Consider the following 14,494-nt stretch of genomic DNA (forward strand, 5'->3'; position numbering starts at 1 on the left):
TGTCTCCATAGCTATTACAGTATCATTGCTATTTAAGACTTATTTGGTAGTGCATAGCAGCTCTTCCAATGGAAACATTGTCCAGAGCATAGTATGAATGAGAACATTTGCAGAAATTTAAACAGCAAACTGGCTGCAAGTGAGCTATATTTGGGGAGAACTGTACTAGAAGATTAGGGTTGGAAGAGACCTCAGGAGGTCATCCCAAAACAGGACCAACCCCAACTAAAACATCCCAGCTAGGGCTTTGTCAAGCCGGGCCTTAAAAACCTCTAAGGATTCAGATTCCACCACCTCCCTAGGCAATAGGGTGACCAGATCTCCCGATTTTATAGGGACAGTCCCAATTTTGGGGTCTTTTTCTTATATAGGCTCCTGTTACCCCCCACCCCCATCCCGATTTTTCACATTTGCTATCTGGTCACCCTACTAGGCAACCCATTTCAGTGCTTCACCACCCTCCTAGGGAAATAGTTTTTCCTAATTAATATCCAACCTAGACCTTCCCCACTGCAACTTGAGACCATTACTCCTTGTTCTGTCATGTGGTACCACTGAGAACAGTCTACCTGTTGAGCGTGATGATCTAGCCAGCTTTCTATCCACGTTATAGTCCATTCATCCAAGCCATACTACTTTAACTTGCTGGCTTCTTAACTTCCTTGAATGAATTCCTGTTTGCAATAGAGTATCTCTTTTAGACAAACATCCAATCTTGATTTTAAAATTGCCTTGATGGAGAATCCATCATAACCCAAGGTAAATGGTTCCAGTGGTTAATTCCCATGACTGTTAAAAATGTACACCTTTATTTCTAGTCTGAATTTGTCTAGCTTCTACTTCCAGCCATTGGATTCTGTTAGGCCTCTGTCTGCTAGATTAGTATGGGAGAGACATGATGGGGGAGGTAATATCTTTTATTGGACCAATTTCTGTTAGTAGAAGAGACAAGCTTTTGAGCTACACAGAGCTTTTCTTCAGACTGGAAAAGGTAACCAGAGTGTCACAGCTAAATACAATATGGGACAGCTTGTCAAGCGTAAGGGGTTAACACATGCTGCCGAACACCATTTAGAGTAAAGTTGGCAATTAACCCCACTGCAGTCATAGGTCAAAGGAGGGTCAATAGGTTACAAATTGTTGTAATGAGCCATAAAGCCAGTGCCTTTTTCATTTGAGGATAAGGACTGAGGTCAAATATGGAGTGATCATTCTATGAAAGGCCCATGGGTAACGGAGTGTCTTTACACTATTCTGTGTGAGTTCACTCGAGATCGTAGTGATTGTATGGTTTCATAGAATCATAGAATATCAGGGTTGGAAGGAGGTCATCTAGTCCAACCCCTTGCTCAAAGCAGGACCAACACCAACTAAATCATTCCAGCCAGGGCTTTGTCAAGCCTGACCTTAAAAACCTCTAAGGAAGGAGATTCCACCACCTCCCTAGGTAACTCATTCCAGTGCTTCACCACCCTCCTAGTGAAAAAGTTTTTCCTAATATCTAACCTAAACTGCCTCCACTGCAACTTGAGACCATTACTCCTTGTTCTGTCATCAGGTGCCACTGAGAACAGTCTAGAATCATCCTCTTTGGAACCCCCTTTCAGGTAGTTGAAAGCAGCTATCAAATCAAATCAAATCAAATCCCCTCTCATTCTTCTCTTCTTCAGACTAAACAATCCTAGTTCCCTCAGCCGCTCCTCATGAGTCATTTTTGTTGCCCTCCGCTGGACTCTTTTCAATTTTTCCACATCCTTGTTGTGTGGGGCCCAGAACTGGACAAAGTACTCCAGATGAGACCTCACCAATGTCGAATAGAGGGGAATGATCATGTCCCTCGATCTGCTGGCAATCAATGTGGCAGCAAGGGCACACTGTTGACTCATATCCAGCTTCTTGTCCACTGTAACCCCTAGGTCCTTTTCTGCAGAACTGCTGCCTAGCCATTTCATCCCTAGTCTGTAGCAGTGCCTGGGATTCTTCCATCCTAAGTGCAAGATTTTGCACTTATCCTTGCTGAACCTCATCAGATTTCTTTTGGACCAATCCTCTAATTTGTCTAGATCCCTGTGAATCATATCCCTACCCTCCAGTGTATTTACCACTCCTCCCAGTTGAGTGTCATCTGCAAGCTTGCTGAGTGTGCAGTCAGCACCATCCTCCAGATCATTAATGAAGATATTGAACAAAACTGGTCCCAGGACTGATCCTTGGGGCACTCAGCTTGTCATGGTGTGGCCTTATGAGGCCTTGTCTGCACACACTTGCCTTAGTTTAACTAATGGTGTGTTTTTAAAATAATTTAGTAGCCGTGTGCCACTTTGTTTGTAGATGTACTTATTTTGGTTTAAGCATGGTTTATTTCCATTTAGCTCAATCTGTATGGTTACGTTTGGATGCAGAAAGACCTTAGAGATCTGCAAGCTTGCTACGTGGAGTTTGGTTGTGCCTTCAGAAATTCCTGGTCTGTCAGTATTGCAGCAAGATCAAATGCTGATTTCAGGAGACAGTGCTTCAGTAAGTTCCCCTGAACTCTTCTTCTGAGGAAGCCCTTGCTAGCAAGTCTCCTAAACTGGAGTTCTGTGGAGACAGTGTCATGAAGGAGGAAAAGGGGTTGTTTCCCATTCTCCTTGCTGTTTTGCCTCCACAGGGCCACACCAACCCTCCTGCAACCTCAGTGCTCAACTCTACAGGCTTCAGGAGAAACATGAATAGATTTTAGAATCATAGAATCCTAGGGTTAGAAGGAACCACAAGGGTCAGTCACAACAGTCTAACTCCTTGCCAAGATGCAGAATTTGCTGTGGCTAAACATCCAAGACAAATGAATATCCAGCCTCTCTTTGAAAACCTCCGATGAAGGAACTTCCATGACTTCCCTAGGCAGTCTGTTCCATTGTCCTGCTGCTCTTACAGTTAAGAATTTTTTCCTGAGATTTAATCTAAATCTGATGTGCTATAGTTTGAACCCATTGACCTTTTTCCTTCGCTCTGTGTCAAGAGAGAACAACTTTTCTCTATCTTTTTTATGGCTGCCTTTCAAGTATCTGAAGGCTGCTGTCGTGTCCCCCCTTAATCTCCTCTTTTCCAAACTAAACATAGCCAGTTCCTTCAGCCTTTGCTCATGTGACTTGCATTCCATCCCTTTGATCATCTTTGTCACTCACTTCTGGATCCTTTCCAGTTTCTCTACATCCTTTCTATACAGCGTTGACCAAAATTGGACACAGTACTCCAGCTGAGGCCTAACCAGTGTCGAGTAGCATCACAACTCATGACTTGCATGCTATGCCTTTGTTAATTTCAAGCCTAAACTTGTTGAAGGCCTGTTTATATCCATTTGTTCTTGTGCTAAGATTGGCACTTAACTTAACTCCTCTCCCTCCCAGGGGGTTTTTAATCTCTCTGATGTAGTTATAGAGAGCAATCATATCTGCCTTCAGCCTTTGTTATCTTAGGCTAAACAAGCCAAGCTTCTTGAGTCTCCTTTAATAAGGTAGATTTTCCATTCCTCTCATCATGCAAGTAGTTCTTCTCTGCACCTGTTCCAGTTTGAATTCATCTTTCTTAAACATGGGAGACCAGAACTGCACACAGTATTCCAGATGAGATTTCACCAGTGCCTTGTACAATGGTAATAATATTTTCCTGTCTCTACTGGAAATACCTAACCTGATGCATCCTAGGATTACATTAACCTTTTTCACAGCTTCATCACATTGGCGGCTCATAGTCATCCTGTGATCAACCAATATACCCAGGTCTTTCTCCTCCTCTGTTGCTTCCAAATTATACATCCTGAATTGTTCTGAATCATGATTTTCAAAAGCCCTTTGGTTAAGCAATGCTAACAACTAATTAGATGCAAGCTAAAGTGGCATAAAACACAAAGTATGGGTTTTCAGCATAAAAACAAAGTACGGATTTTTAAAAAAACACAGCAGATTCTGGAGTTTTGTCCTGAGGTGGCATAGCACACAGGGCTGTATGTTATGAAGTGTAAAAAGAGCAGTAAATCTATTTATAAATACAAATTCCTTTACATAGACCTGTTTCACTTACATAACCCTGCAAAACTATCAATCACAGATAACTCAGGGCAGTAAACATTAGAAGCCACTTAGGCCCTCTGTGTTTCTGAACATTATGTCAGTGAAAAGCAGCTAAGTTTAATGCAGACTGGAAAGTGCAAACATTCCAGCAGATTAACAGGGATAGGAACAATACTGAGTCCTGGGGCTTTCAATCCCAGCTGATTCTTGGCCAGTCTGCCAGGCTGTCCACCTCGCTGCATGAGGCAATAGAGGGTATCTGGGCACAGGGCTCAGTGGTACGTGGCTGAGCTGACTGGGAGTTGGAGAGGAAGGATTGGGTTAAGCACATTAGGCTACTACAGAGAAGGGAGACTGGATGGCGCCAAGGATTAGCAATGCACAGTGCAGAGACCCCGGTGGATTCTCCATCACTTGGCATCTGTAGATTAAGACTGGGGGCTCTCCTTCTGAAAGATCTGCTCTGACTCAAGCAGAGTTGGATGCAGAAGTCACTGCATGAGGCTCTCTGGCCGGTGTTATGCAGGAGCTCAGACTGGAAGATCATAATGGCCCCTTCTGGCCTTGAAATCTATTAATGTACATGGCATCAGGAGTGGGGAAGCTAAGCTAGCTTTGAACTTTTTCAGCTGCAAATGTAGGCCATGATCATTGCTACAATCTGCAGTAGGGCATTTCATCAAATAATTCCCACCCGCAGCATTGTTGGTTCAGCTGTACTGGCATTAGCCCTAGCAGTGCCTTCCAGCATTTGTACCAGCCTGTTTGAGTGTGATTTTAAACCTTCCTTTCAGACTCTAAGGGCTAGGCTACACTAAAAGTGCTACATCAGCACAGCTGTGCTGCTGTAGTGCATCTGGTGAAGACACTGTATGCCAGCGAGAGAGATCTATCCCACCAGCATAATAAATCCATTTCCATTTGAGACAGTAGCTATGCTGGCAGAGAAGCTTTCCCACCGACAGAGCACTGTTCATACCGGTGCTTAGGTCGCTGTAACTTACATCACTATGGGGAGTGGCTTTTTCACACCCCTGAGCTACATACGTTATGCTGAAGTAAGTGGTAGTATAGACCTGGCCTAACTTACCCAAATCAAAATAGAATTCCCCTGAACTCTGAAAGCTTCACCTTAGTGGCTCTTTCACTGCAAAACATCAGCTGTCTCTTCCGAGGCAGTCTGGTGTTGGAGCTGGTGAAAAAAGATTGTGGGAAGCATTATTGTATCCATTATCCACGTTCTCAGGAATGGCTGAATCATCTTTACTCAGACTTTCCACAGTGATTCACCATGACAGAGTAGGCCTTGAGAATTTTACCCTTAAAAGTGAAAAAATCAGAAAGCTATTGTCTCCCTGAAGTGTGGATTTAGCTCTGAGCCTGATAAGCAAAAAATTGGTGGGTAATGTTTGGTTAAATGTCGTGTGTGTAATGTTAAATGACTAGGACAGACAGACATTTTTCCAAGCACTCAAACCATGATGTCTTTTTTCTGTTAATAACGATAATATTTGCATTTTCATACAAGGACTGCCACGCACTTGACAACTATGAATTAAGCTTCAAAACAACCCCATACAGTCCTGTAGATGAAATACCTCCATTTACATGTGGAAAAACTCACCCTTAGAGACACCCACACAGCAGATCATTGACATCTGGGGTAGAACCCAGGAATCCTGACTTCTATCTGCATCTTGGCAGGAGTTTAGATTAGATGACCCTTGCGGTCCCTTCTAACCCCATGGTTCTATGATTGCAGGCACTGAAAACCTCCTTTCCCGCCTCCATCCCCCGCCGGCAAACACATACGGGTATAATCCCCTTGTTCATACAGTTTGTTTTCTCTTGTTCTTAGCATCTGTATTGCAGTAATGCCTGGGGCCCTAATCCTAGATTAGGACCCACTGTGCTGGGCTCTGCACAGTCAGACCAAAGAGATGGTCTCTGCCCCAAGAGCTTACAATGCAAGTAGTTTCTCTGCCCAGCATGGCTGGGGGCTCCATTTTCTTGATCAGTCTGGGTCCTCCCTAACCTTAACCACAAGAGCACAAAGGATGAGGAGTTCTCCACATCAAAGGGAACCATGCTATTCCCTCTGCTCTGTCCCCACTACAGGGAGAGGCTCCTCCCACCTCCCTAGGTTCCTTCTAACCCCACACACAGTCTGTGCCCAGGCATATTGCCTTCCATTCCTTGTGTGACTCCCCTCCCCAAAGCCAGTTTCTTCCAGACCCCTGTCAGCATTACCTTGGCCAACAGCCTGTCTCCCAGCTGCTTCCTGCTGCTAGTTCCACGGAGTGCCCAGTTTTCCCAGCAGGAGCTGCTGAGGTGTTTGCTGGCCCATGGGCCAAGTCAAGCTCCAGTAAAGGGAGTGAGGTTAGAGGTGGAGGGACATGCCATATCAGGAGTGCAGGCCGCGGGCAGAGGGTGAGTTTCTATCAGTTGGTATATGATACAATGGAACAACCCTGATCCACTTTTCTTCCTATGAGCCTGAAGCCATCTGTCACCTCGTGCACTACTGTCACAGCTGTCAGGTTCTCTCCAAAGGCACCCTGGAGATTTGCACGGCTATGGAAGTGCTGTCCAGCCCTCTCCCTCAGTCAGTCCCATTATCAGCATGCTCCTGGCTGAGGTGTACAGGAAGAGTGGCAATTGAACAGACCACAACCACACCCTTGCTGGTGCTGGAGCTCCCCGCCTTGAGTTTCAGGAGTGCAGGAAAGAGAGGGACAGACTGCCAAGAACATTCCAAGCTGGCGGTGGGCGTGAGGGTGAAGCAGGCAAGAGGTTAAAGCTGCCAAATGAGCAGGAGAGAAGTCCCAATGGGGGACACTCTTGCCTCAGACCTTGCAAGCCTTTCACCTCCCACACCCCCCAGCCAGCTCCTGCAGCCCCCCGAGTGAAGAGCCCATTCACAGGAGTATTAGCCAATTGTGCAGTGTTCAAAGCAGCAGGCTGAGTTCTCAGCAGCCTGTCCATCACAGCTAGCCCCTAGCTCAGTTCACAGAGTGGCACACCCAGAGTGCAAAGGAGATCAAACATTTCCATTTCCTTCACAGCCTGTCAGCCCCCTAAACTAGGTTGTCTCCTGTTTTTCATTACTGCACCAGACATATTTGATATAATGACTGCTGCAGGTAGCATGCGGCATAAGGGATGCAGCCCTGATTGTAAACCATCAGCTAGAATCAAAGTTAATTCAGGAAAGCAGTAAAATTGGTAACATGTATTTCATGCCTCTGATCCATACATTTTCCATTGCACAATCTTCCATCTTGAGACACAGAAAGCAAACTCAGCTGACTACTTTAGAGCTCCTAGCTCCAAAGGCAAAAACCTAAGAGATCCTCAGAGACACTGGCTTTGTTTTCAATGACTCAGATGTCCTTCTCCCCCCCCACCCCCACCTCCACATCAGCCTTTAAACTCTGGACAGTAAGCACCCCACTGATCGCATTCCCCAGTCAGCTCAGAGCCTAGCCCCTCTCTGCGAACATACAGGCTCTCTAGGCAATGGAAGTGCTGTGGGTTCAGGGCCTGGCAGGGTGTTTGACTGCAAGGGTTGGTGCAGGGCAGAGGATTATAGTCCCAGCTGAAATGGTAACTTGTTCTCTCATCCTGTCCCTGAGTTTTATGCTAAAACATTTTTCAAGTAGTGCTATTGTCCCCAAAGGCAAATGAGCATATGTAGCACATATCCAGTTATAGCCACTGCCCAGAGCTTAGAGATGGACCCTGCGCCGAGGCCCCACAAGGCCTAGGCTTTGGAACTGGCCTCTCTCTCTACAATGGGCAGCCCAAAAGGCCAGACAGGAATGCCCAAACTTTCCATCTCTGTTAAAGACCATGAGTGAACAGTGTTGTTATATAGGATTGGCTAGCTGCAGAGCTGGGGATTTCTCAGCCATGAGGCTCCCTAGGTCCTGTGACCATTCAGATAATGATGAGCCTTAATCATCTGAGCTCCTTTCTACTCTGCATGGTCATGGAAATGCCTATGGCATGTTTTGTTTGCAGTGTTGTTGTAGCCGTATTGGTCCCAGGATATTGAAGAGACAAGGTGGGGGAAGGAATATCTTTGATTGGACCAACTCTCTATGGCATTTTTGTAAGAAGAGGGGTTATGCCCTAATGTCAATGGCCAAAATTTCCCCTCATTATCATGTCACTGACATGGAGTGTGCTGAGTGATTGATGCTCCCACCCTGTCAGGATCCTAACAAGGGCAGTCAGAGCAGGATCAGACTGGAGGCTGAGACTAGCAGAGGAGTTCTTAGTCAGGTTCCAGTCTGAGCTTGGTACCAAGGATCAGAGTCTGAGTGAGGGGTCAGGAGACAAGGTCCAAATCAAGCAAGATCAAAACCAGAAGGTCGTGGGAGCTACAAGAGATCCCCACTGTTGCCAGGACACTTCCTGGAATCCCCTTGGGCTTATACAGGGCAGGGAGCCAATCTGGAGCCATAGAGCTGTGGCATATTAGACCCCTTGAGGCAATACTTCCCATGGACTGTGTCCACAGCAGGTTGTGGACACAAGCTGGTTATAGCTGCTGCTGGAGGATAGCATAGAGGTGTCTGCTGCCTGACAGCCAGGGCTGGATCCAGGCACCAGCTAATCAAGCAGGTGCTTGGGGCGGCAACTCCAGAGAGGGGTGGCACTTTCACGTATTTGGCAGCAATTCGGCGGAGGGTCCCTCACTCCCGCGAAGGACTTCCCACTGAATTGCCGCAGATCTCGATTGTGGCTTTTTTTTTTTTTTTTTTTTTTGGCTGTTTGGGGTGGCCAAACCCTGAAGCCGGCCCTGCTGACAGCTCTTCAGGCCCGGATTCAAGACTCCCTGGGCCTTACACACCCCAGAGGTGGCTGCATGAACGTGGTTTATGAAAACTCTTTGGGTCCAAAGGCCTTAGAAAGTATCTTTATATCCTGGTTTCAAAGGGTTTTCCCAAACTTCAAGCCAACATACCAGAAAAGAGATGCTGCTGAGGTGCTAATGCTACTCTTTCCTTTTGCAGAGAATGTGATAAATGGGCAGGACTATGAGGTGATGATGCAGATAGACTGTGAAGTGATGGACACCAGGATTCTGCATATCAAAAGCTCCTCCATACCCCGATACCTTCGAGAAGAGCAAGGAAATCAGACCAACCGCTTCTATAGCGCTGCTCCCACCGTCCCTGAGACAGCCCACCCCATGAGAGCAATTGTGGAATCACTGCAGTAGCTCCCAGAAGCCTCACAGCTGCAGTCTCTGAGCCTCAGCAAGGAGGCAGAAATGTTTGGTGATACAAATTGAGCATTCACGACTATCACTATTACTAGGTAAACAGCTGGGGATACCCAGATCCAGCACTAGGCCCTACCACTTGCAGTTAGTTTGTCCTTTCCAGGACTCCTAGAACTGCAGAGGCTCAGCCCAGGCATAATTCCAGCACTGATACTCCTCTTCAAGTGGAACATTTTACCAGAACCCTATGACACTGCCCTGCCCGTTGCCTTCCCAGCCTTGCTGGTGCACCCTACCTAGCCTCTTCCTCTGTCAGATACGTCCCATGATGGCCCTGGGCAGTGTTTGACATCATACTGGTAATGACAGCAAGTGAACAGACATCCTGCAGGTACAGGGCAGGCAGGCGAAGAAAGCTGAGCAGATGGGTGGTGATGTCTGGGAGTGGCAATATGGCCTGGTAGCCAGCCAGGAGGACACAGCCTTACCTGCTGTATGATCTGGATAACTTCCTTGACCTGTATTTCAGTGTCCCCATTTGTAAATTGGGGCTAACCCCTGCCCTACCTCACAAAGGATGGGGTTCTGAGGTTTGATTAGCTGCTGTTTTTGGAGAGCTGGGGGTCTTGTGGAGGGAGGCTCTGGTAGAAGTCCAGAGTCGCAGTATTTATTTATTTACACTCATGCATGTTAGCAAACAGGGCAAGAGAAGAATGGGCAAGTTTAACTGTGGAGGGGGCAGTGAGACATGGGGTGCCCTAGAAGCAACATGTCCTGTACCTGTGCAGAAGTGGGCTGCAGCTTTTGTCTGGAACTGTGCGCAGTGAACGATTCTGCTCACACTCTGCTCTGTACTTAGTGCCAGGTACCAGGATGGGAGAAAGGAACAGCTGGCTTGGCCTCTATGATTCCCCCTGTAGGCAAGAAGAGGAGTGGCTCCACGCAGGAACCACTGCAAAGCTGAGCTCTGCATGTCCAGAGCAGGAACACACTGCACTGCCCCCTGGAATCGTCCCCCACAGAGCCAAACCAGCTCTGCTGCTTGCAGAGCCGCTGCCCTCATGGAGGAAGAATAGGGACTGGATTTGGGCTAGATTTTAAGATTTCCCCAGTCTAACTTCCTGCAGTGCACAGGACATGGTGGGGATTATTCTAGTCTAATAGTTGTCACCACTACAAACTTTCTCTGGCTGCTCAGTCTGAATGTATTGCCCTGGAATCCCATTCCATGCAGCACCCTCCATTTCTGGCCACACAGTGCAGTTCCTCGCTCTCCAGGCACACGCACTCTTCTCACCAGTAGAAGGGAATTCCTGCCATTTGATTCCTTGCTAGGGAAATTTGTGCTAGCACCTTGTGGGAAATGAATAGCATTTTTAAAACATTCTCGTGATTGAGAAAAGCTTTGTCCCCTTAGCATGCTGAGTCCCCTTCCTAGCGCAGAAGCCGGCATTATCCTTGGATCATTTGCTCCCTGGAGAAAGCCAAGCTATCTGTAGAAACAAACTGCAGACGCTTCCTTAAAAGAGAGATTTGGGGAAAAATACACAAAATGTTTTAACAATGAACCTTCCTTTGTGCCCTTTGTGAGCACAGCGTGTTGGTTCACAGTGTTTTTTTAAAGAGCCGGCACACTGCCTCACCTGCACCTTGTGGGGCATCTTTGACTTGCGAGAGAGTGACTGCTACATCATCTGCCATGGTATGAATCATGAGATCAGACATGAGCGGCCCTAGCTCACCAGAGAAAGGTCCTGTCTGCCACCTAGCTGCTGGACAACATGGGGCTGGTCTAGAACAGAGCTGTATGGGGCTCCCAGGCCCCATCACTATGGAGCAGACATGCCAAACCTGTGGGAAAAAAGCAGAAATTGGGCTTGTTTTTGACTTAATTGGCTTGTGAGTTGCTCGTTGGCTAGTTTTTGGTTTGTGGCTTGTTTTGCTTGTTGCTTATTAGAGCTTGTTGGTTCTTTTTTTTTGATCGGCTCCCGGCAAGCAGGGGCAAGGGGGGGAGAGTCGGGGGTGCACAGTGGGCCCACCACAGTCCCAGACTGCAGGCCGGGGGATCTAGTCACATAGAGTGTTGGGGCTCTTAGGGTTTTGGCTTGTTTTAAAATGGGATTAGCTTGATTTTTGGCTTATTGTGAAAGTCAGGGTGCTTATTTACCATGTGAAAGTTGGCAACTGTGCTGTGCAGGCAGCGTCCCAGCCAGCTCCTGTGTGTGTTTAGAGTCACTACGATGTATTTTAGGCAATGTGGGATTTTTATTTTTTAAATGCCATGTCTGAGCAGCCTGGTCCTGATCCAAGCTAGGCAAATCTAGCAAGAAGAAATCAGTCAGCTGAGCTATTTCTTGTACTTCCTGTTATGGGATGTTAATTTTATGCTAGTGGTTCTTCAATCTCATGGGGTCCCTTTCACTTGTGTGTGTCCTAGTTTGTAATGGAGCATGGGCTCCTTAGAGCTGGAGGCCAATGCCTTTGAGTAGCCCAAGCTGCATTGCAAGTTACAGGCCAGACAGCTGAATGAGAACTGGGCAGCAGGGCAGAGAAATGCCCCTCTAAAATGGGTGAGGAATTGGGCACCAGCTACAAAAAACAGAGCTACCAGCAGAGGTGAATACCTCCATAGCAAGGAACCACTCTCTTCTGCTACACAGTGACCACTTTTCCAGTGCTCCAAAGTAATGCCTGCAGGCAATAGGAGTCCATTGCTTTACAAATAAGAATACCTGGAATGTTGGTGACTGTAAGATGTGGCTTACACTAGCCTTGTACCCACTGGCTGTGTGAACTGGCAGGAGAACCAAGATGGTAGCCTAGAGGCACACTAACTAACGGGATATGACAGGAGACAGAGCAGGGGATGAGGCAGGGGTTACTTTTACAGTGTGGGATTTTGCAAGTTTGCTGTGGCTTTTTGTGGGTGCTCGGGAGAGCATATTCAAACTTCCCAGCTGATGGCACTTTACATTTTAGGGCTAGTGGTGCTGACTTTCAGGACAGTGACCACCGTTTACCTTCTGAGAGGGGAAGGGGTGCAGACACCTTGTTCCAGTTCTTGTACTCGTGTGTTTTGCACCAGTGCTTACAATGGGTTCTGCAGACGTACAGCTGAGGGTGGATGCTGTAACAATCCAGGAGGAACATCTGTTTAAAAGCATTTACTTCGCAATTATATTAACCTTCCTTTACCAGCATTCTGACACCACATATCATTGAAGGGATCCAACTCTTGGCAAGTGTGATGAAATCTGTGATGAAAGATGTGTGTGTTTCTAAGGATGTACTAGACTCTGGTGATATTTAAATATCTTAACCATTAAACTCTCTGTTAAGCTCATCTGAATGGCTTCCACACTTTGACTGCAAATCTCATTGTGAAAATCAGTGGCGTTAGAGCAGACAGCAAGAACACTGCATGCCAATCTAGAGTCCTTAAGGGTTGATTGCGCAGGTTAAATTGCAGAGTTCAACTCATTAATTTGGGCACCTCGATTGTGAGTAGTTAGATTATATTTGAAGGGATGGCCAAGATAAAAATAGCATCATCTTGCTTAAGAACACACCTTTCCTGGGTTACTGATACCTCAGATTATTAAAGTGAACTGCTTTTAATCACCCTTTTCATTCTGATGCTCTGTTTTTCCCTTCACTCACCTTAGATGGTGAAAGCAAATCTATTCAGGAACTTATTTATATAACCCTCATCACTGTTTTGAATCCCGCTGTTCACTTTCATGTCAGTGTCACTTTCAGGCTCCCATTTCCAGTGCAGTGCTGATGTCTGTGTTTCTGTCACTACAGGGAAATATTTAAATCACCCTAAGAACTGTTTTACTTGATGTGTTGTTTTAATTTTGCTGAAATATTTCTATTACATTTTGCAAAACACTTTTAAACAAATCCAAATCTTAATTTTGGCCTAAAATAAATGGATTTGTCCCTCACAGTCTGATTTCCCCAGCCTTACAGACCACCAGCATGTCCTCTTGGACCAAAACTCCGCACTCTGAAGAATCTGATTATTCATACTCTCCTAAACAAAATGAGATTTCAGTAGGATTTTGCAACAACTGTGGTAAGCATGTATTCAAATGAGCGCTACAGAGATCCTGGTCCCCATGGACTAGAGACAGCTGGGAGCATCAGGGACTCCGTTTGTGTATCCCTTGCTGACCAGGGAGCAGGCCACACAATAGTAAAAATGCCTGTGCCTTGTCTAAAGTAGTGCTGCCCCCTTGCTAGCACTGCCTTTTTCCGACTCAGCCCATGACACCCTAGCACCATCCCCAACAGTGACCAGATTTGGGACTTTCTATCTTGGAAAGACAGTAACTAAGTCATGAGCCTGGTATAGCAGGCTCTTCACACGCTGAGCTCCCATGCACTTCCTAAAGCTTCAAATCCAGCTCTAGATCCATAGACCCAGTCCTGCAGTTGACCCCCCAGGCAAACCTCAGCACTGAGAGGGCCTGACTCAAGCCAGCAAAGGCAGCCTAGCACGGCATGGACTGTGCAGCACATCCTGGAAAGTTCATAAAATGGATGGAACAAGGCTATTCTTACCTGATTATTTTTAGAACCTCAGAATAAAATCCTGTTTGGGGGATAGGGGATGAGACTGCTCTGATTTTGCTTTTAAATGATATGTGGGATCACTGTATGCAGAAAAAACAACTTTATCTCATTCTCATAAATGAGTCCATCTGTGTTTGTAACAAGAGGAAATAAAATCATTTTTAAACTTTGTTTTTATATCTATTTCCATTTCTGAAATGAGAGAATGAAGAGCAGAGAAATTCTCCACCGATGGAGGGAGGAAACCAGTTGAATTCTGGTCACCTCCAGGACTTGAATGAAGCTTTAGCACATAGGTTCTACTCTTTGCTCTGAGTAGGCCAAATCTTTCCAATGGAATTCTGTCCCCTGAGGCAGGGCTGGAGAGTAGCGGAGCGGCCACAGCAGAGGAGACCAACTGGCATGTCTAGTCCTCACCAGTTTGAAAACCCAGGACTTGATGCTGCAGAAGAAGGGGGGAAGCCCAAGTTTTGTAGCTGTGTAATACTAGGTGAGGGAAGGAAGGGAGAGTAGCTGGGGTTAAGCCCTAAAGGTCTGATTGCTACTAATGTGTCTGTAGGTAATCCACCACTTGTTTCAATGGCTGTGGTTAGAGGGTTGGCGGATTATAAGTTCCCTACATTGTAAT

At 46.4% G+C, this 14,494-nt stretch overlaps 1 protein-coding gene across 5 annotated transcripts in view; it reads left to right on the forward strand.

The window, feature by feature from the left end:
• ATF6 (activating transcription factor 6) overlaps window positions 1-14,043 on the forward strand; it is a 347,497-nt gene extending 333,454 nt beyond the window's left edge. For all 5 annotated transcript variants that reach the window (XM_030573857.1, XM_030573858.1, XM_030573860.1 and 2 more), the window contains one exon: window positions 9,074-14,043. In XM_030573857.1, coding sequence (XP_030429717.1) covers window positions 9,074-9,282 — 209 coding nt within the window. In that variant the 3' untranslated portion in view covers window positions 9,283-14,043. The remainder of the gene's footprint in view (window positions 1-9,073) is intronic.
• Window positions 14,044-14,494: the final 451 nt, after the last annotated feature.

The sequence above is a fragment of the Gopherus evgoodei genome, chromosome 8 (assembly GCF_007399415.2).
Source record: "Gopherus evgoodei ecotype Sinaloan lineage chromosome 8, rGopEvg1_v1.p, whole genome shotgun sequence".
Taxonomy (NCBI): Eukaryota; Metazoa; Chordata; order Testudines; family Testudinidae; genus Gopherus; species Gopherus evgoodei.